Source organism: Amblyomma maculatum, chromosome 11, assembly GCF_055883805.1.
Source record: "Amblyomma maculatum isolate TAMU_Amacu chromosome 11, ASM5588380v1, whole genome shotgun sequence".
NCBI lineage: Eukaryota > Metazoa > Arthropoda > Arachnida > Ixodida > Ixodidae > Amblyomma > Amblyomma maculatum.
The window spans coordinates 58,181,411-58,203,358 of NC_139354.1; the positions used below are offsets into that span (position 1 = coordinate 58,181,411).

The 21,948-nt window shown below is 41.9% G+C and overlaps 1 protein-coding gene across 1 annotated transcript; it reads right to left on the reverse strand.

Annotated features, from left to right (window-relative positions):
- Positions 1 to 206: 206 nt before the first annotated feature.
- On the reverse strand, positions 207 to 17,459 carry LOC146173871 (retinol dehydrogenase 7-like). The gene is made up of 5 exons (XM_084585630.1): positions 16,986 to 17,459; positions 9,400 to 9,606; positions 7,176 to 7,358; positions 5,009 to 5,141; positions 207 to 895 (listed from the first exon to the last, which is right to left on the reverse strand). Exons 1-5 carry the CDS (start codon positions 17,188 to 17,190, stop codon positions 562 to 564), a joined length of 1,062 nt encoding a protein of 353 aa, XP_084441756.1. The 5' UTR covers positions 17,191 to 17,459; the 3' UTR covers positions 207 to 561.
- Between the last annotated feature and the right edge of the window lie 4,489 nt (positions 17,460 to 21,948).

Sequence of the window (21,948 nt, forward strand, 5' to 3'; positions counted from 1 at the left end):
CCATTTGCCTGAACTTTGGTTGTTTTATAACAAAGATTTTTGATGGTATTCTCGATTATATTATCAACCGAGGAGGACGAGCCTGAATAGGTATGAATAATACAAGTCGTGCGGGACAAAACGCAGAATAAAACAAAAGTGCATGAGCATTTTCTTTTAAAGAGACAACAATGCATGCACAAATTGAAATACTATTTTGACATAATGACATGACTAGTTAATCGAGAACAGCGATTTTATCAAAATTATTTTGAGTGCAGCATTCATTTCTATTCATAGCCTTGCTGTTTTCCACAGGTACCGTCTTTGCCAAAAGTAACCGGGCAGCATGATTTGCTTTTTGGTTGTACTTGAAAGCCAACATGGAGTTCCAGAGGATCACAGCTTGCTAAGAAGTGAGGACCGGAGCTCGCCTTTGCTTTGCACTGATGTACAGCTTCAAAAGGGGTATGGATTATCTGCTACCCGACTGAGAAGCGCAGCCTGGTTACTTTTGGCAAAGACGGTACATGCACTCAGAAGTAACGCAGATCTAGATAATTTAAAGGAAGTTTTGTAATATTATTTCCTCGCTAACTGAACTTTTCGCATAAATGCCGTAGCGATGTCGATGATTTCACTTGGGAATGACGTCATAAAAGTTATGAATGGCGCATCTCGCCCCAAGGGTGATCTGTACATGGCCTTTGGGTAGGTTTCCCGTACTGTCCTTTCGATTACGTCCACGCATTCCTCGGGGTCTTCCCTTATGATGTTCTTGAAGTCATTATCCAGCGCCTTCAACCAGTTCTCTATGTCCTGGTAGCTGTAGTCTGCGGTGACTTCCGGTGCTTGCTGCTTGAATTCTTTCATGGCAAGATCCATAGGAGTGGGGCCTGTCTTGAATATGGGAGTCCTGCGTGCGAAATCTCATATAAATATATCATAAACATAGAGAAAAAAATCAGCCCTTTATTACAATCAACTACGTATTAACTCAACTGCGAACAAATTTTTTGAAAGGGCAGTGCCTGCTAAGAAGTCCGAAGCTCAACCAGGAAGCGGAACAGGTGTGATAGTTTTCTTGAAATATGTTGCGCGAGAGGAAAAATCCTCGTACCATATATGAGATAAATTGCTAAACTTTGTCTGCTATTACGAATTTCTAATAAAAAAAAAGATTAGTGCTGTACAAAAAAGTAGTGACGAGTCCTATCGATAGCATGTGTGGTTCACACAGAAATAATTTTGGGATGGATTTTTCTCCTGGGACCTAAAGGTCTTTTAAGACAGTAATATTTTATTTTCATGAAGTGACGAAGAGCTCAGGCGCGCGGCGGCCTTTATTTCGTGTTTACTATCATGAATTGATGTGTTTAAAATTTTAGTGCCAGGTTATGTGGCTGTGATATCACGAAGCCATCATCCATTCAGGATATACGCTCCCATTATGCTTGTGCTTAATAGAAAATGGTGCTCAGTGTGCGTAAATATAACTGTGAGGTCAAAGGAGGTCCCGGTTTACGCGAATAGCGGTTGGTTGTCTAAGGTTTTTAATCCAGCTGGACACATAGTGTTGAAAAAAAAAAATGAGCTTAACACAGTCTCATGTGAAAGCGAGAATGGCGGTAAAACACTTTCCAATGGGACGGAAATGGTAATGACGTATTATAAAAAAAAATAAAAACAAAAAAGCCGGCGCTGTACTCCGCTTCGAAAGTGATCTTCCAAGCGAATTCAAAGTTTTTCTGGCACAAATATTTGAATGACGCGGTGATGCGAAGCGGCAGCCACCAGGACTACAGACCTGATACGTGTTTGCAAAGGTAGGTGGTACCTCCGCGTTCTAGTGCATCATAAACAAATTTCGCGTCAAGGTCGAGTAGAAGGAGATGCCGAAAAAATGATAGACGCATTGTACAGAGTCTGTATGATATACGTTGCGTAGGTTGATCGCCTCGGTGTGGTTGATAGAGTGATTGGTGGATTGAAGACATAGTGAGTACTGATTGGTGACTAATGAATGACGTCAGTGTGGTGAACTTAAGTCATCTTGAGTTCCTGTAGCTGAAATTGAAAGCATGCGATGACCGTTGGCTACTACTAGTGCGGCAACGTTGTCTGACATTGTATAAGATGTGTGTAAGAGTGCGGGGCTTAATTTCAGGGTGTGTCTTGCCTAAAAAATGGCGCTGGACGAAGAAGATAGAAAAGAGCGCTCGGTATGAGGCAGCTAGGCGGTTGAAGCAATGACAGGAAACCAACATACAAACGCTAGAAACAGAAGCGAAGCATCGTAAGTGGGCGGAGGGCGCCGAGATGGAAAGTCAGCAAGCTGCGGTCGATTTTAAACGACCCTCAAGGCCAAAGATGCCGAGCTGAAACGTCAGCATCGTTTAATAATAGGTAAATAAGCGGTTGTGATCAAAGCAGCATGAGAGTAGCAGAAAATGAGGCGATGACCGCAAGCTTTATTGAACCTACTCTAAAGCCGCCGTTTAACGCCCTTCTAATTTTCGGACGAAATTTGAGACTTGCTTCGATGGTCACTCTAGAACGACATTCTAACCAGAGTCATGGGCGAGGTTATCGGAGACATCGATAGGTCCATACGCTACTACATTGTTCTCGTCTTGCTGTTTAATAAACGTAGACAGCTGGGCTAGTTGGTTCTGCATAACGTTACCTCTGTTCATGCATACTTGTCAACACTCGTGGACACGGACTCAGGGCTATGTTATTGAACAGCTGGTTAAACATTTGTGTGGGCCGAAGGACCTGAAGATCATCACCAAATGCGCGTTGCGGTAAAGCACGCCTGTCGGTGATCTATGCGGCCCCGCTTGTCAATAACAAATTTCCATAAGCCAAATGACGTTTAGTTTGCGGGGTCCACTCTGCACGAACAATGGGCCGGGCTCACAAGAACAGCAACGTACACGTATTGTGACGTCCCGGAGGAGCCTTGGTTCTGCTCGGAGTGCCACACGAGATCGGCCGGAGAAGGCAGTGTCGTATTTCCACCAAGAGACACCAATGGTAAAAGGCTACTTTGAAGCCGGTTTGAGGCTGTGGCCGAATGACAGTGACAAGTCACTCATTAACCTGACTGATGCCCGAGACAGGAGAAATGGGACAGCACCACTTAACATAGATGGCGTCTGCGCAGAGGCAATGGCGAGGTACCCGATTCACCGCATATACTCAATAGCACATACTTTTTTTTTCGCTTTCTGCTGTTCCTGTGTCCACTAAGCTATGCATAGACTCGTGAATATACGTTCTGAAGTTTAATATAAATTTACCTTCCCTCTGCTGACAGCGAAAGCAAAGTACCCAAATACTTGCTGCAAGGAAAATTTTATGAAACACCCATAAAATCATAAATGATCTTGTTAAATTCCCACGGTATGCACTGACCGAGACTCGGAAGTAGCCATCTCATCAAACATTTATTCTCGAGAACTATTTAGAAACGCCGCCCCAGAAAACGGTGCAGGTCGGCCTGATGTGAAGCCCCAGCTGAGCTGGACGCCACATATGCACCGCTTTACGGGAAACGTTAGGGTCACAGATCACATTGAAGAGAACTGTGTTCAGAATTTTCTCCTTTTTTGTTTATATTTAGGAGAACAACGGCGGTGAATGTGACGCCTAAAATGAAGTTGCTCTGCACCGCAAGTAGGTGAGCCATGTGCGAAACAAAGTGTGACAGGATACCCAACTTCAAGCCCAACAGCCTAAAACTTTGTAATAGTATCCAGGCCGAACGCCCTTCAAAATGAAACAGCGAAATGGTTCTGATGTGCTACACCGAACGTTTATTATAGTGAATGTCCTTCCTTCCAATAGCTCTAGAATGCTGCGAAGCCCGGACCAAGCGCGCACCGACAGGACAATGGAATTGTGTTTGCACCGTAATGGTTCCTGTCGGCTGAAGCTCATACTGGGGCGAAAAAAAGAAGAGGAATGCACCATCCGTAAGGAGAATGTGTGGCGTGACCTAACCTAGAGTAACATAGGTTCTTAGTCCTGTGTTCGAATGCTCCGTTACACCCATCTGTGGTCAGAAATTGATCCTATCTTGAAGTCAACAGCTATTGTCAGGGAGCTGTCCTGAAACGTGTGGTGGCCCTCTCCCAATGCATGTCACGTTTGGAGGCACTGTTGGCTACGAGATAAGAAACTATTACCTATCTTTTCCAATTACCTTTAATTATTAGTGGCACTAGAAACACGTTTAACGCAGGAGCCTGAAGCCTATGGTCGACAGATGGGTTACCTAACGAAATTTGCATGAAGGTTTTTGGTAAATTTCGACAACCAAACGGTTAACCAGTCTGCCCATTCTTCTTTGCAATAACAGATAGGTGAAGCGTTATATGTACACTTCGCTGGATGAAAAAATTATGCTAGTGTTTGGTTGCCTGGGTAAAGGTGATATTCTTTAGGTTTAAATTATAGTTTTGTAGCGATCGCATAAAAATGGTATTATTTCAAGCAATTCGTGCAGCACAGAAATGAGACCTGAAACGCTGACGTCGTAGCTTAATGCTGAGCGCGGATATATCTGTTGCAGCGCATGCGCCCAGTTTGTTAGCAGTGAGTGATGTATAATTACTACACAATAAAATCGCGTAAATCATAATCTGATGTTCTTAACGTTGCACTAACATCAGAGGGAAGCCTTATGAAACATTTAGTCTGCTTAAAGTGCATTGTTTTTCTAACCTTCAGGTACTTCAATCCCCTTATGAGCGGGAACAAGTGTATGGCAGCACTTGTCTTGCACAATATTTCTTGCCTCAAGCTTTTGTTACCTCCCTCACTAGAAAGACAGATGCAAGGAATAAAAAATACGTCTCGACAAATTGTTTAATTTCATCTGCTTGTGCTCTGTGCTCTTTTTAGAGCTCTCCGCATTGAATCATATCCGTTCTTAGCTATATTCTTTTTTCTTATCTAGCATATGATAAATTGCTATCATTTATAGTACTCATTGTCTCATTTGTATGACTGCAGTACTGACCTGTAAGCGGATGGCTCCACGATGACGAAGTCGACTTCACTGTCATAGCACTCTCGGCGAAGGCCATCCATCATAGCCACCAGAGCATGTTTTGACATGCAATACGGAGTTATCATAGGGATTGTGAAACGACCTGAAGCGATTCAGAGATACGTGAAATTAAGGAAACAATTTGACTGTTAGCAAAAACAGCAAATAAGCTTTGACTGCACAGCAGAACAATACAGGGGTACCGAAGAATTATGTTTATAAAAATGGAATGCAAGATGAGACCCTCGTCTGTGTATTGTATACCTACGGGGAGGCACCGGAAAGACAAAAAAGTGAGTAAAATGTGCTTTTCTTGCCGTGCAATAGGGCTCAGATATAGTTACTGATATCCATAATTTTCGTAGCGGGAAGATAAACGTTCCTGTCGCACCGACAAATTTGTAACTTCTGAGATGCGAACCAGAAAGCACGGCTCGGAAACAAACATTCTTACACAAAGAAAATGCAAAACCGGAGCTTTAGGCAATAACTGCATTTCTGTCTGCATAATATTGCTTTGCAGCACGTCAGTCGAATAGATAAACGCAAAGCAGTCACAAAAATTCTTTGTCAAGTCTTTTCCCTAACCAATATGACAAGGCAAGAGGAACCGTTAAGAGCATTGATGATTACAAGTTGAATATAAACAAGACCTCTACGCCTTGTTTTGTTGCAGAGCGTACAAACATGTCAACGCAACTGAAACTTGTTTTAGTGCTTTCGGAAACATCTAGCCGCTTGCAATGCGATAAGAGGTTCATCTTGGAAACAACGACTGTTTTCTTATAGGAGGACGAATTCAGCAAACATTGTGGACTTTTGGAGAAAAAAAAAAAAACACTCCTGATTTCGTTTTCTAGAAGGCGCACTTTCGGGCGTCACTGCAGGCTTATATGACGTCATTTTTATTCTGCTGATGCGTGAATATGAGCCATGATTGGTCGGATTGTTTTTGCAAAAATACTCAGATATATGGTATTTACAAAAGGCAATCAGCAACAAATTCATTAGTCCCGTTGAGTCAAAACCTCCGTGTCATGATTATTATTATGCTGCACTTTGCTTAATGCGCATTCTTATCGCCAAACTTGACACGTGCGTCTATTCCTGGAATCTACACCAATAACACACAATTAACACACCATGACTAATCATGAAGTGTCGTGATGACCAACACCATGTATAAAACGTGTCATGTGTATCATACACCCTGTTATTACCACACAAACCATTATATCTACCAAAAATACAGAGAAAAGCAAGCAGCGACTGAATCTGACAGTTACAGTCAGAGAGAAAGAGAGAGAGGAACGTATTTAATGAAAGGAAGGCGCTGGCCTGTGGTAAAAGACCCTGGCCTGCTACTCCGCGCTGGGGAAGGATGAACAGGGAAATAAAGGAGCGTTAGGGTGCGAATGGAATATAGTTTAGTTTGTGGGGTTTAACGTCCCAAAGCGACTCAGGCTATGAGAGACGCCGTAGTGGAGGTCTCCGGAAATTTCGACTACCTTTGCGCATAGTATCTGTGACTTTCACATAGCACTGGTTGTCACTGCACAATCGTCACATTTGTAGCCAGTTACAAACAACGCTAGGAAAACGTCTTAAGGGCGTCTTCGTGCTACCGTAAAGATCCTCTCTGGGTTGCTTGTTCTTTGTCTATGGGATCGTAGGAAACCTCAAAGGTCTGTTAGTATGATGTTCAAGCATGTGATTAGGATGGCAATGAGAATAACTCTGAAATCCCTCATAAAAAAGAACCGAAGAGGAGCAAAGATGTCTGAAGGAGGAAAGGGCAAGACGCGAATGTTGGGAATAATGAAAATGTTATATAAACAACAGAAAGACAAGTATATAGTGGAAAAAGGACTGAAACAATGATGAAGGGCTTCAATTAGGAGTTATCAAGCTGGGGTGATATAATCGGTCGACTAATGACGTCGTTAGGAAGCAAGGAGTGCTTTAAGAGACGTAATATGAAAAACATGGCTTCCAATGTTGGCCTCATTGGAGGCAAACGAACCGTGGATGCACTTTTAAATTGCGTCCTCATATCATGAATTACCCTCTGACGAATAATTTCCTGCTTTCATGCAAATTATTTTGGACAAAAACAGCAGCCTCATTGCAACCTCACCTAGGGGACTGGCTACGGCGACGATACGCCCTCTGCTCTTCTTTACAAGTGGGAGAAATTTCTTGATGACACGAAGGGCTCCAAATACGTTCACGTCAAAAATCTTTATGATGGTGGCCATCGTCATCCATTCCAGAAGGGCGGAAATTCCGATTCCAGCATTTGCGACGACCGACCACAGTTCTGCGGTGAAACAATAAATGTTATAAGGCTGAAAGCCTAAAACAATGCCTACACAAATGCGTCTCTCTCTAGAAACTGCAATACTAATCTAAAATTGCGGGATATTTATCTGTGCTAACAAAAATAAAGCATATAATTTGATAAAATGAGCCTCTTATAGGTTGGAGAAATAGGCTCTTCGGCGGCAGACAACGATCCTCTTCTGAGCAACTCCTTGGTGCCACCTTTGTTGATCTTATTCATGTCTCACTTTTTTAAGACGCGTGCAGTTTTGTATTAAACATACGGGACCAGAAAGAGGGCTACGAAAATTTCGTGTTTTTCAAGTATATCTTCTTGACTGTTGTAGACAGACACGAACTGCTGTTGATAACATGTACAGAAATGTTCACCGACTATGCACACATGTGGAGGTTGGAGTTTATTGCAAAATATTTTAATTTTAAAGAAATTAGCCCATTCGATAGCCAGATTTTAGCATGTTGTACCTTCATTAAAACTGTTTGCATTCCTATTATATAAAACGCAACTTCTCTAGTCTCGTCTTACAACTCCTTGAAATATATTTTTTTTTATTTAGAGTGACGTCTGATCAAATTAGATTGCATCCTTATTGCTTTTAAGCGACATCTACTGAGTTAATTTTTGATCATATGATAAAAAAAGGTGTTTCAGCTTCCACTGCTTCTCTTCTGTTTCACCCACCTAAAAAAAAGACATGAAGTCTCAGATCTAGCGAGGCGTTAAGGTGAGTGAACCTCGTCACGATGACTATTGTTTTTAATACCTCCAGCGGCATATTTTCTACTGTAATTTCTGGGAGCATGATCTAACGGCATGACATTATCGCTAAGAAACAATGAGAAATTCAGTGTTCAAGCCCCTTTCCCGCACGAGTTCAAATGGTATCCTGAAAATTTTCAGACTTGTATTATAGGGACATTTAGATTATCGTAAGCAGGAGGTAAACATGCATGACTTCCTAGTTCATATGAGTTTGTTTTTGCGTATACGGGCGGAAGTGGTTCATTTTGTGGAATAGCGCGAACGAGAGAAGGGATAGAAGAACGAATAGACGACACTGGCGCTTTCTTCTGTCTTTTGTTTCGTTCATCCCTATTCCACAAAATGAACTAATTCCAACTCGCCCAATAAAGCGTGCCGAAGTGGTGCTTATTTTGCTGCAACTTCACTCTCATGACTCGTGTAGCACAACTACACTGGTGTTATATGCATTTAGGCACGTGAAGGTGTTAGACTGTTGGGCTCCTGACACAAGAACATTTCGTTGTTCTTCCTTTTTTTGCACAATACATTGCGTAATCCTCTGAAGCTCGATATGGCGGTAATAAATTTAAAGACATTTTAGCTAGTTTCTTACCACTATACATAGCCCTCTGAGAAGACTACCACAGCTTTAGTACGAAGCTGTGCAACAATTCAGCCCAGCCTTTCGTTTGCCACAGGGGTATTAACGAGACTTGAATGCGGCAGTTACCTGATATCTTAATTGAACGCTTTATAAAGAGTGAGGATTCATTGGTCTCTGTCGTAACAAAAAGAAAATTCTGAACCTGGGAGACACATTCCGTGTAATAAAGCGGCACTACTATGGGAATTTGGTAACATGGTAAAACCCCGTTTGTTTTAATAAAACCGATCTTTTCACGATCTCCATGTTTTATAGTAGCATAGAACTTAGTTAAAACAGTTTCTTGTTGTCTTCACAAAAGTTCTTTTCGTATTCCCATTTATCATGCTATCAAACATGTCGATCGTAATCCCTGTGAATAACTCATTCGCTTTTGGTCAAATATCCATGTTTCTACTCGCTGCAACTTCTACCAGCTCTTGAAATGACCCTTCAATGAATGCTCTGTTGATAAACTTAGCTGCTTTCAAACGCGTTAATCTTCAATTTTTTAATTTCGTATATTTGCCATGACGAAAGGTATTATGTTAAATACTGTCCTTGATTTAAAAAAAAAAAACTGTTTAGCTCCCTAATTTGAGTATACATTAGAAAAGGATTCAGACTTACCTCTGCTACCAAGGAGCTCTTTTACAGTGTCCCAGGCATTGTCGACATGCTCTTGTTTTGTGACGTCTAGCTCCAGTACCTTAATATTGGTCAGGCCTTTTAGTTCTGCAGCGCCTTCACTGTCACAGCTTAGACAGCCAGCAAACACGAGAAATCCCTGACGAGAAAGTCGTTTTGCCAGCCGATGACCGAATCCTGTGTCACACCCTGCGGAGAGAAAATGCTTAGATTACTTGCACTGACCAAACTGTGATCAATGCACGTTGCTGAAGGCTTGAATACATATCATACTCGCACGAGCTTATCCGCTGGAAAATCGAATTGACTGCCACGAAGGCAAGATTACTGTTCCGAAGAGGATGATAGAGGCAAAAAGTGTCATTGTCAAATGACAAGAAGCCCAAGGCATAGGAAGAAAAAAGCTAAAAAAACATAAAAAAAAAGGAAGTTCAGGCTTGAGTATTTTTCCGCAAGAGGAAGGGCCTTGCTTTCGCACGCCTATCAGACAACTCTACGAAAAAGCAGTCACATCCCAACACCCACTGGTAAGAGTTCAGGGTAGTGCTAAGTGCAACGTTCGGTGTGTGTTTATCTCTCCTAGAAAACGATAACAATAGCCGCTTATTGGAATGAAGCATTGACGTATGGGCCGTGCAGTAGCCATTTGAAAACACAATGAGCAATGCCGTAACCCTTTCAGTTAATGTGTACCTGACCTTGTAGGTTTGCTATAGTGTCGACTGAATGACGATGAATTTGTAGCAGCGAAATGGCCCATCTACATACAAGCAAATTAACATAAGGGGAGGACTGTAGCGTAAATGTGTTAGCTTATATTTTGAAATATAAAATGTACAGGCATCTTGGGATGCTTCGTTAGTTCTAAAACGCAAATATAAAAGAGCTTTATTTTTGCAGAAAAATGTGGTATGCTTTATGGTCAAAGCAGAAACGTCCCAATAAGAGATGCGCTTAAATTCCTTCCCAGGTCATTCATTTACCCCTAAAAATGAACTGCCACCTGTGGTTTTGTGTTGCCATGACAAAGATGATTTTTTTTTGTTGCGTTGTGCCTAGTTTTATGCAAAGAATTGTCCCATTTTCTTTAAAATAACGAGAAAAGTCTTAGTGTTGCATACAAACACGTTTTCAGTTAAGGCACGAAAAGCCAGAACAATGAGTGCCCGTATCATGACAATGAAATGGAAATGCGAACGTGTGCGCTAAATTACACTTTTTGAGCCACCACAGTGAAGTATGATAAAACAAGGAAAAGTGCAGCTAAGTACTTTTAGAAGTTCTTATATAAAGTGCTCATTAGCTGAATTAAGTTTTAAGCCTTTTTTATATTATGCAGCCTATACATGTTGACGATGGGTTAAATCCTTAACAGGGATTCTCAATTGCAATTTCACTTAAAAATACAAGATCAATATATTAGAAGAAGCAATTCGCACAGACGCGTTTAGGGCACGTTTCTGAGCAGTATGCGTTGATGTAATTTGAGCAAAAAAGGCAATTTGCGGTGTAATCCGAGCTACACCTAGTTTAATCTACGACAGAAAAGTATGCATGTTGTTCAAAGTTCTGATCCAACGCATACACAAAGACCAAACAAATGAAAAGCTATCACTGAAAAAAAAATATATTTTTTTTTCAGTGATAGCTTTTCATTTATTTCATTTGTCTTTTCATTTGTCTACTGTCTTCAAGACGTCTCTTGTAAGCCACTCCACGCAGTCCGTAGCGATTACGTATCAAGTAAGATTTAGAATTCTGAACTGTTATTGGCCTCCCAGTTGAAGTATTCATTTTTGATCTCTTTTTCTGCCTAATTGCATCACGTTTACGTTGCTCAAAGTAGTTGACATTGATAAAAGCATCAAGGGCGCTACAGGGTTGCCAACGGCATGCTTATAAATATTTACCCGTCGGAAATGCTAACGACGCACAAAAACTGTTATTCAGGAAGAAACACGGTCACATGAAGCACGTGCCACTACGGACGAGACAACTCCCCGCTCACACTTCTAGCGTGTGCAAGAACGCCACAGAAAACGGGTCATAACGAAATACATCCTGCGCTTTTCAAAATGGCAAAAAGCAAGGTATAAGATCAGTGCGAGTGGCTTGTTTATTTCAGTACACAAGTGTGGGCAGCGCTAAATTATGGCACTAACCTCTCCATATGTTTCAATGTAAACGAAACATCGGTTTCCAGGAGTCTCTTTTTGGTCATCCCGCAATAATAGGGTGCATTTGGGAAAAGATACACAATCGCCGTTTGTGGCCCCTCTTCTATATACGATTCCTTGGGACTTGAAGGTGACTGCATTATAGGATCCCTCTCGTTCGTCTCGTGAATCGACTAAATCCCCTTTTATTTACCTTATAACCAACAAGACTGCCATGCTAATAAAAGCGGGCCCTTCTCAAGATCAGGAAACGTTCCGTTCAATTTCCATACCATTGGAATTATTCATATCTTCTTCTGAGTTCAAATAGCTATCCTAACAATTCATTTCGCAAAGAAATACTGCACCAAGATGATTTTTTTTTTAGCTGTTCCTGCATTTATATAGCTCTTCTGAAACTCATTTCATGGCACGTTTGACGGACAAAGGGACGTGAAAACATAGCCGTTAGATGCATCGATGTAGTATAGAAATGCTAAGCTAAGGTTGCTTGCTTAGCCCAGTGAATCATCTAATGCCTTTTTGGATAAGGTGATTCAGCCGCAGACATTGCGGACAAGCACTGGTTCCTTCACGCAACGTCAGAGGAGACATGTCTGACTGCTATCGTTAGTCGACATTACATAGTGCGCTTCTTAGTTGTATGCTGCGCTGCCTTTCTTCTTCAGAGTTGCAGTAACGTTTAGGTTTGGTTAAAATTTCTGCTTTTGAGCTTCTGCTTGTTTCTGCTTCTGAGCCTTGGCTTAGGATATTGAGTGCACTTCCGAGCAATAAAATCCCTGTAAGGTGAACAGGAACCTCATACTCGGCCATGAGGCTCTTGGTAGCATAATGGGCGTTGTAAGTGCCCGAGAATGCCACTCAAATGCAGAATCCTTAGTCTGGGAGTTCTTGGCGAATGTAATATATTGACGTTACCTCGTAACCCCACCCTGTAATTGCCATGGCAGCCCTTCATGTGACATATTCCTCCACTATCGTTCGAACCCCCTGAGTCCGCGGTAAGAATCTTATTGGTTCTTCGCAAGGATGCCACGTTTCGACCTTTCCTCCATATCCCATACAAGTGGATGGTTGGTTTATGTATAATGCAATCGCAATTTCAGTCTCCATAAAGAGCAGTATTAAAAGGCTTACACCATTCCTGTAATAAGCTTGCACTGTTCCACGGTAAATAATGGTACACAGCACATGCCTCCAACTAAGACATTAGTTATGCTGTCTTTTACATTCAATGTCTTAGAGCATTTTAAAGCGATTTATTAGTGCTAGTTGCTTGAATTATCTATGCTAAATTTAATATATGTATTTATAAGCAGGGTTGTTTTTTGGGTTATAAAAATGCCACTAAATTTGGTTTGTACCAACGTGCCTCTTGGCGCCATTCTTTTATCTTGTCGGCATCCCAAGAAGGCCGTGAGATATTAAAGCACTCAAGAAAAACAAAAGTAGTTTGGCTGTGCTTTCTCGCTACAATACCTGGTGCCTTCAACACTGCTTTAAACGAAGGAAACAAGTGGGCTGTCTCTGACGAATGAGCGGCTAATTTTGCTGTATATATCAACCCCAAATAGACGAGAAATATATTTACTTTAGTCGCAGGGTTTATTTTTGGGTTGCTAAAATGCAACTAGATTGTTTTTGTACCAACCTGCCTTTTGGGGCCATCCTTTTACGTTTTCGGCATCCAAAGAAGGCCTCGAGATGTGAAAGCAACAAAAAATAAAAGTAGCTTGACTGTGCTTTCTCGCTAGCATACCTGGCGCCCTCAACTCTGTTTTGAAAGCAAGAAGCAGGCGGGCTGCCCTTGACGATTGAGCGGCTGCTTTCGCTGTAGATATCAACCTCGAATAGATGAGGAATAGTCCTTTCAGAGAAAAAAAGCACGCTTCGCTTGACTTGTAAAGGGGGCGAATAAAGAACCGAAAGCTACCCGAAAGGAGACATTGTAGGGCAAGACACGTGTAGAAACAATGTTTTTTTTTTATGTTTTTTGTATATGCGTGTCCGGTCGCTCTCAGTCTCATTCGCGATCTGCACTAGCACTACGTTTTTTGAAGACATTGCACAAACACAAGAGTGCAGTCACGTAACTTACTCTTTTACATTTGCCGGAATTTTAATAGAGGCCGGAGAAAGATACACGCTGGGCGCTTCGATGCAGAGAAAACCTCAATCGCTCGCTTAAGAACATCATGTAAAACATTATAGTTCGCATGCGTGAAGTAGATATTTAAAAATTGTCAAAACTATTTCTTATATGACGAATCAGACAGAATTCAAAATGTGTTAATCAGTTTGAAATTTCGTTCCTTTCTGGCAATGAAGTCTGTAATATGCCAATATTATTTGCTACGTTCGGCTCCCTCAGTGGCCCGATCAGAGGAATGTGACAGGATTTGCTACATCGAAAACAATAACAACTCTATTGACTAACATTTGCCCCTATTTATGGCGATGAGCTTTTCTACCTAAAATAGGAATTTCAACTCATGTCGCACCTGCAGAACAAGACGGAAAATATTGCGCCGTGGTTTTATGAGCCTATGGGGTATCCAGTTTCATTTTATGATTCTGGAAATTGTGCGTCGAGGTTCACAGCAAAAAGGGTAAGCAATCCGTAATGCTGAACTAGAATCTCTCTCATCATAAAAGTGCACTGTATATTTGTGCGTTTGTATTCATTACCAGAATATTCAGAGCTAACAAGTTTTCCAGTCCTCATATAGGATTATCAATGTGGACGGATAAAAAATATAGTAGTTTCTGTATTTGTGAATTCCGTCTTTGGGACTATCATATGGATGAAAGTTATTTTCCTTCAGGAGCATAAAGAGTTTTAACTATGAACTCGAGAGCCACATTTTCCTTAGAACCTGCTGTATTGACGCTGTATGGATATAGAGAAAAGGTTTCATCGGGCGCTGTGCACGCTACCTTTGATGCATCTGCTATAACCGCAACTGCCATTCTGCGTTGATCCTGGCCAAAACGATGTAGTTACTAACTCTTCTGAACTGGTGTAGGACTACTCAATAGGTGCGTGCAATGAATAGAATTTTTCCATGCACATACATGCTTTCTAAAGACCTCTCTTTTAGGGATACTTATCGCGCTAATGTTTACCAGACCCTGTCTTAAATCAAGAAAGGAACAGTCCGCATCAAGCGTTCACATATGCGTTCAAGTTCACAACAAACTTTCATCACAATAATTGTCGGCGCTGGCTCATCAAAGATTACGTATATCAATCTTAACTTGAAAGAATCCAGTGACTTATTTAAACTGCCCCAGGTTTGCCATTTTAGTGCACGTGGAGCGCTTTGTGTTAAATTAGGCCATGTTGCAGTAACCTGTGCAGTGCGGGTCAAGCTTCCTAGTGGTATGCCACGTCAAAGTCCTACTACTGTACAGTAGACTGGGACGCAGCATAATTGGACGCCGGGCGCTGGCGGCTCTGGTAACCAGGAGAAAAACATACTAGCAAGACTTAATGCAAATCGCAAAACTGTAAATAAGCTTGCATACAATTTTAAAAACTTGCAAAAAAAAAAAAACCCTTAACGGTAGAGCAAGGGATTTCAGTGAATGCGAACCGAACGCCTGTTCAAACAACTAAGCAGGGCGCTAAGCACTAATCCATGGCAGGAACTGGAGGGCTTTTGATTATTTTCCTATATCGGGTACGACTGCTTATCGCAAAGCTGTGCGTTAATGTCCTAAAGTGATGAATTTGTTTACGCCGCTGTACGGTCACTGCACCTGTAGTATCAAATGTTTTTGCAGACACTCGAGGTCTACAACTGGCGTTGGTACACGCCATTTTTTATGACGGGGGCAGTTATTGGTCTGTGCTCTTCTACAGGGCATATTCTTGCCGCTACATGGAGAGCTGGGTTGAAAACCCCCATGAATATTGTATGAGGAAGCTTCATATCCCTCGAACGAAGGTGCGAGGACATGGTGTTGTTGAGATATAACCCTTGGCTACGTGCAAACACTTCAGGACTCTTTGTATGATCGACATCTGGCTGTTGAAAAGAGCGAAAAGGAAAAAAAAAAGAAAGTAGAATAGTGCAAACTGCAAACGTGGCGTGACCCCTCTCTTTCCCTCATTGCTTCGTAGCTAGGCAGGCTATTGTTTTCCTTGTTTTACTTTTTTTGCACAACTGTTCCTACTTAGCCGGAGCTATGTAGGCTCGCTACATGGTAATTTTCGTTGCAGGTCTGATATTTAGCCGGCAGTGAATTGTGTTTTATTGTCTGAACTACATTTTTTTAGGTTTATGACAATAACATAAATTATTTACTCCAGATTTTTGTTTTTTATTGCAAGTTGTTCCTCAGTGGGTGATACTTATTTTATATTCACGTGCGCAGTGAGTTCCAAGAAAGCTGCAGTTAGTGACAAAACATCTTTGATTTGCCCAGTGCCTTCTTCTTCAGTCACTAGATGCCGGCTATTCCCAAAAATAAACTAAACAGCGGTCAGTGATCTACTGGCACGCTTAGTGTGTTGTTTTCAGTGTAGGAGGGATACTGTTTGTACATACAGTATGGTAATCATGATGTCAGCATTTCCTACTATTCTATCAATGGGAAATCGGTCTTCCAGTAATAGCTCCCAGGACCATCTAGCCAAAACTAGCGAGCAAAACATAATTAGTTTATGATGGACTACGCTGGACGATGTTAGAGTTTGCAATTAATACTTTAACTTGCTTGAAGCCTTATTGATATTGTCAATAATCCACGAGCAATCAGGCATTAGTATTACAACTCCCCAAATAGTGTAGACATTGAGGATTTTGAATATCTTTAAAATTTCACAATTGTACTTACGTTCTTAGGTTGCAATGTAACCATTCACGACTTCACAAATAACTTCCTTCCAAGAAGTCAAGAATATCTCAGTCGAGAAAAACTGCAGAACTGTGTCCAAACATACGACAAAATAATATAAAGTTCTGTTCTAAATCTCTGATGTTCCTGTAGTTCTATAAAACTTTTTTGTTGTAAGTTCAGGAAACTCTAACGTTACTTCGGAAGGTTCAGTTGTCACTACAGGTTTTCTGTCAAATATCGCACAGAAATTCCATTGTAACAATACAATTATGTGTAACTTTTTTTTACTGGAATATGCAGAAACATAGGCTAGACGTTTTCTAAAAAAAGGAAAGATTAACTTGAAAATACATGTGTTTCCTTCACCGCAGAATACAAGTGCTTTCTTTTCAGCCATTCAGGCGCAAAATGTTGCTTGTCGAGTGTAGATGCTATGAGCCTTTTTACATTCACAGTAAAATGTGCAGTTTAATGTGTCAGCATAATGGTCGTAAGTGAAAAGCCAAAACTGATAATGCTCACATGCCAAAAGTAAGATCTCCTTACCTGTGATGAGCACGGCCTTGCCATCGCCGCTAACCTTAGTCACAAATATACGGGCCCATAGATACCGGGAAAGCCTGTAGGAAAGCGTCAGGACCAGCCACGTCGAACCGATGATGTATGCGATTTCATGAAGCGGAGTAAGGTAGCCCCAGAACATCCAGAACAGGAACACAAAGGAGGCGCACAAAACCATCGATGTTCGCATGATGAGATGTCGTTGTGCACGGTATGCAGAAAAGCAAAGTTATCTTTCTCCCACGATCAGCGCTCAGAACCGCCGTAACTTCTTCGTGGTTTTTTCTCTCATCAATGCGTATTAATTACGACTTCAACATACTGGCTTACTGCTCCGCAGTGGCCAACACTTCGCAAGAGTTCGAAATCAAGCGTTCCGCCATCCGCGACCGGCATGAGTCGGCGATGGGAATCTAAGAGCTTTCGGTTTCTATAGCCGGGCTCACGGCACTGATGCCCGGTCGGTTGAGTCGCGCAGGTAAAGGAAAATTGAAGCTTAGGTGTGTATATATAGAAAGGCGGCTTAAAACGGAGAGGGAAATGGAGACGCCGAACTGTGTCGGGCAATGAGTGACGTACAGGAAACCAGCCTTCGAGGCAGCGGGGGTCAAAATGAAAAGGATATGGAAAGCGGGAAAAGAAACGAGGGGTAAAAAGCCAGTGAAGCATATAAAGAGAGGAGCGATGCGGCGTCAACACCGCTGCGCTCTGAGCGCGTTCAGCTGTAGGGGCCACGTTTGGAACAGTTCCAAGGTCGAGTGCATGTTTGATCGAGAGATAATGCGCTAGGTCTGCACCTAGTATATTATTAGGCTTTCTTTGGTTCGTTGATCTCTCTCGTGAATGAAAATGCATTTTTTGTTTTGGTTTGCTTTTGAGTTTCATTTTAGCTGCCAGCGTCTAGTGTTGGAAAAAGCATTTAACCACGCGGATAATCGTTTTATTTGTGAAGGAATGCATCAGTGTTTATTCTTTCTGGAATCAACGCTGATCATTTTGCACACATTTATGAACAATTGTTGTTAGCCTTGGACTAAAATAAGATTTTTTTTTTTCTTAGACTTCCCTTCTTGTGAAATTGAATAAAATAGCTTCCCACTCTCTGACGCCACATTAGAGTGTATTTTATGCCGATTATCTGGCCTTCTGAAGCTACGGCTTAAGCTAGTAAACCAAAAAATGTCGTAAAAAATAATGGGTCGTTGTGCTTGATTATATTTTAAACCTAGAAAGCGCATAAAAAACACACGGACAACAGCAAGAGACAGACCCTGTTGTCCGTGTGTTTTTTATGCGCTTTCCAGGTTTAACATGTCTAACCAACTCGCCCAAACGCTGTCATTATTGCTTGAATATAGTTATGCAATTTCCCCGCGAATTGTCTGCAGACATTAACTGCCTCATTCCTTAATCTTTGGCTAGGAAGAATTCACGAATATATCCGCTGCTTTCTCTATGGCGTTCTGTTAATGCTAATGCCTGATAACCTGATCCGTACACTGCCTTTATGATAGATATATCCTTAAGTGTACAAAATTCACTATTCATCTGATAAGGTTTATGTTAATCAACAAGTGCTGTTTTATTTTAAAGTACTTAATTATAATAGGCTTTTCTGAGAAAAAGTGGCAATCAGCCGTATTTTTCTAATTTAGCCTAAAATGCACTTGGCTACGCCGCTCTTCGTAAGAGTGAAATTCAAATTGCACTCACCTAGTGTTGAATCAGAAAAATATCCCTTCTTCCATTCGATGCACGAGCTAGTTCTCATACTATCGTGAAAACGCTAACAGCACCAAGAATTTATTCGTCACCAGTACCGCACAGACCAATACCGGTATGCAGACCAAATCATGAAGGCCATGTCAGGTATACATTTCAACTCAGACGTGGCGGTCCGGCACGGATCTGAAACCGGAAGGACCGCTCCATTTTAGAGCTCGTATACCGAACAAAGTGACCCGTTCTGAGCTCAAACTGGACGACGAACCCGATTTGCATCTGGTACAGGAAAGAATAATTCCGTTTCTCAACATTAACCAAACCGATCAATAAAGCGCGACCAGAATGACTATGCCGGAGCAGGCGAGTATGCAAATCAAGCATAAACACATACATATACTTTAGAATTTTTGTATGTTGGTTCGATGAGTGGGTTACGAGGCCGAGTCTTTTTGTTGGTATAAGCTGGGACTACGGCCCCGGCACGTCATAGGGTTCCTCTGCATAAGGTTCTTAACAGTGAAACACACTGAGATTAAGAAATCCCAGCTATGAGGGGACAAGCAGCCGGGAACGTTCAGTCCTTTCTCGTGTGAAAGTCGGCAAAACGTTCTTGTTTGCACATCTTGCCCATGGCCTGAAAGTTGTGCATTGTGTGAGAAAGAAGGCGCAGGCTTTATACAGAACATTCGCAGTTTCCATGCTATGCTGTCCGTGGAAACCTACGCGTTTGTGAAAACTGTTTATTCCACAGAGTTTGACGGACTAGGCCTTGTTTAGTTCTTCGTGCATCAGGTAGTTTCACGATGTTCTTGTTGGGCGAGTTGGTGTAAGTTCATGATGAAAAAATAGCGCAAGAAAGGCAGGACAACGCAGAACAAATACAGAAAATACAGGTCGCAGGGGAACGCAGTGGCCGCCGAAGCAGAGCTGTACTTCTCTTGAATCAGAACTCAACTGCGGTGGTGGTAACAGTCAAACTCCCCTAACAAGTGCTCCTCAAGATAAGCGAGCTAGGCCAGGGAATGACTCTGAGCCCACCAATTTCGCGCTATTTTCAGCAATACGCTTGCACTATCTCCTTCAACACAGATAAGTTTTGAGAGAACTGTTTACATCACATTAAATCTGTTACGCTTAACTTCCCCCTCCCACTCGCTTGCATTATTTACTTTACTGATATTTTTTATTATGTGAGCCTATATGCGCTTGTACAAAACTTCCGTTTATTTTTGCAAGACTAGTACACATTTTTTGCGTGAGGTTAGCACGCCCAGCTCGCGACCCAAGCAAAATACTTAATGTTCTGTCGTTTGGGCCAAATTGTATTTTAGCGAGATAAATTGGGTGTGACATCACGACGCTCTCCACTACTCCGATACATTTAGCGCCGCGTGAACAGAATGGAAACTTCGACCCTGTCGCATCAAAACCGTTCAGTATGACACTTTGCTTCGCTCAAGAGTTTAATGGCGAAAGCTTTTCCTCCTTCTTCTCTTCTTCGCTTTCTATCGTTGCTATTCTTTCTCTATCTTGTGTGTTTGTGTACCCATTATAGGCTCATTACTATCTTTTTTTTGGCTTCGTCGTCAGAACATATTGCGAAGTCCTTAATGGAAAAATTATGTTGACGTCAGAACCTACTGTGACGTCCCAATCACACATCTCGCGAAATCTTCTAGACTCTGATTGATACATATAGCGGAATCCCGTGGACACATTCCGCAGACGCAAGAAAGTGACCACGAGCCTAGAAAGGATTTCGCCTAAAAAGTTCACACCTTCCTTCCGCTCAACACCTATTTCCCTCAATGGAACGCGGTAATCTCAAAGAGGCTGCGCGCGACGCTGCCACTGACACAAGTATCCCCTTGTGTGTCTCTCAAGGAGTGCTGTCGCAAAGAGGGAGAGCATGCCACTTTCTAGGCGCACTCCCTGAACACCGGTCAAAAATGGTCGCCGAAGAAAAGGTTATTATTAAAATGTTAGACATTTTTTTTTTCATACGAAGCTTTAGTGCGTCGCAGCAATAATTCCAGAGATCTCGCGCGGAATTTGGTGGAAGAGCTCTGCTGCTGTGAATTGGAGTGATTTCTGTTGTCTGTTATACCAAGGAGTATAGATATTGGCGAGAATGCAAGTTTGTTGTCTGCCTGCTTGCTCATAAGAAATCTTACACTCCGCTCTTTTCATTAGATCAGCAAGCTAGGTAGATGCGGTCTTGTTTCTGGCATTCATTCTTATTTTCCCTTGAACATCATTCAAACTTTCCGTTTCTAAGTAAGAATAATAGAGGTCGGCGCATATAAACGGAGCCAATTGCCACTGACGGCAAGGAAGGCATGCGAAAACGTTTTGTGTTCATCAATGATTTTAGTAATGTAATAATGGATATAAAAGATAAGAAAGTGCTAGAAAAAGAAGACAATGCAGCCTGTGGGATCCAAGCACACGACTTCAGAATTTCGCCTCTGATACTCTACCGACTGAGCCGCCATGTTCCAAGGGAAGGGGGATGATGTGCAATGGCCGCCGCTATAGATGATGTTGGTGCTGGTGGACACCCTCAACGGTACACGTAATAGAAATGTTTAAGAAACTAGAATATTGAGCAGCCGCTGCTTTAGGTGAGCTAATTGACCACTAGAGGTAAAATTCAGAGTTGGTGCGTTTGTATTCCACCGGCCACGTGGAGTTGTCTTCTCTTCTACTTTCCAATCGTTTAATTCCTCTGGGCTTTCTTTGGTGTCGGTAGGTGTCGGCTACTTTTGTACGTCCACAAGTGGCTGATTTTTCATAAACAGTTTGCGCAGAAAGTTTATTTATGACTCACGGGGGAAAGCTCTTTCCTTGGCTTGTCCCTGACTACCGCAATGCTTGCGGAAGCTTGCACGCAGGAAAGTAAGCAACAGATGCGCATCATAAGTGCGCAGTTCACCAGTTTCGCTCTCTACATTATTAATGCCTTCATGGTAACAACGCCGTTAGTTGTGTTTGGAGGCCATGTACAACTTCTGTATTAAGACTCCAGCCATGATTAAAAACTCAGTTAATTAATCATTGTAGTCGATCAGCTTTGCAAGACGAAAAAATGCTGCGGATGCCAGGCGACACTCAACAGTACTCAGTTGGCTTCATTCTACCAAAGCACTCCGTATTTTTCCAAGGCTTGTAAAGCTTATACCAATTTTAAGGACAGATTTCGTTTCTAAAACCGTGAAGAAAT

Excerpts from the sequence above, each read along its gene's own strand:
- LOC146173871 (XM_084585630.1), bottom strand. The coding sequence starts at position 17,190 with ATGCGAACATCGATGGTTTTGTGCGCCTCCTTTGTGTTCCTGTTCTGG. Across the intron at positions 9,607-16,985 it reads CAAGGCCGTGCTCATCACAG|GGTGTGACACAGGATTCGGT; the intron begins GTAAGGAGATCT and ends TTCTCTCCGCAG. Across the intron at positions 896-5,008 it reads GTGGAGCCATCCGCTTACAG|GACTCCCATATTCAAGACAG; the intron begins GTCAGTACTGCA and ends TTTCGCACGCAG.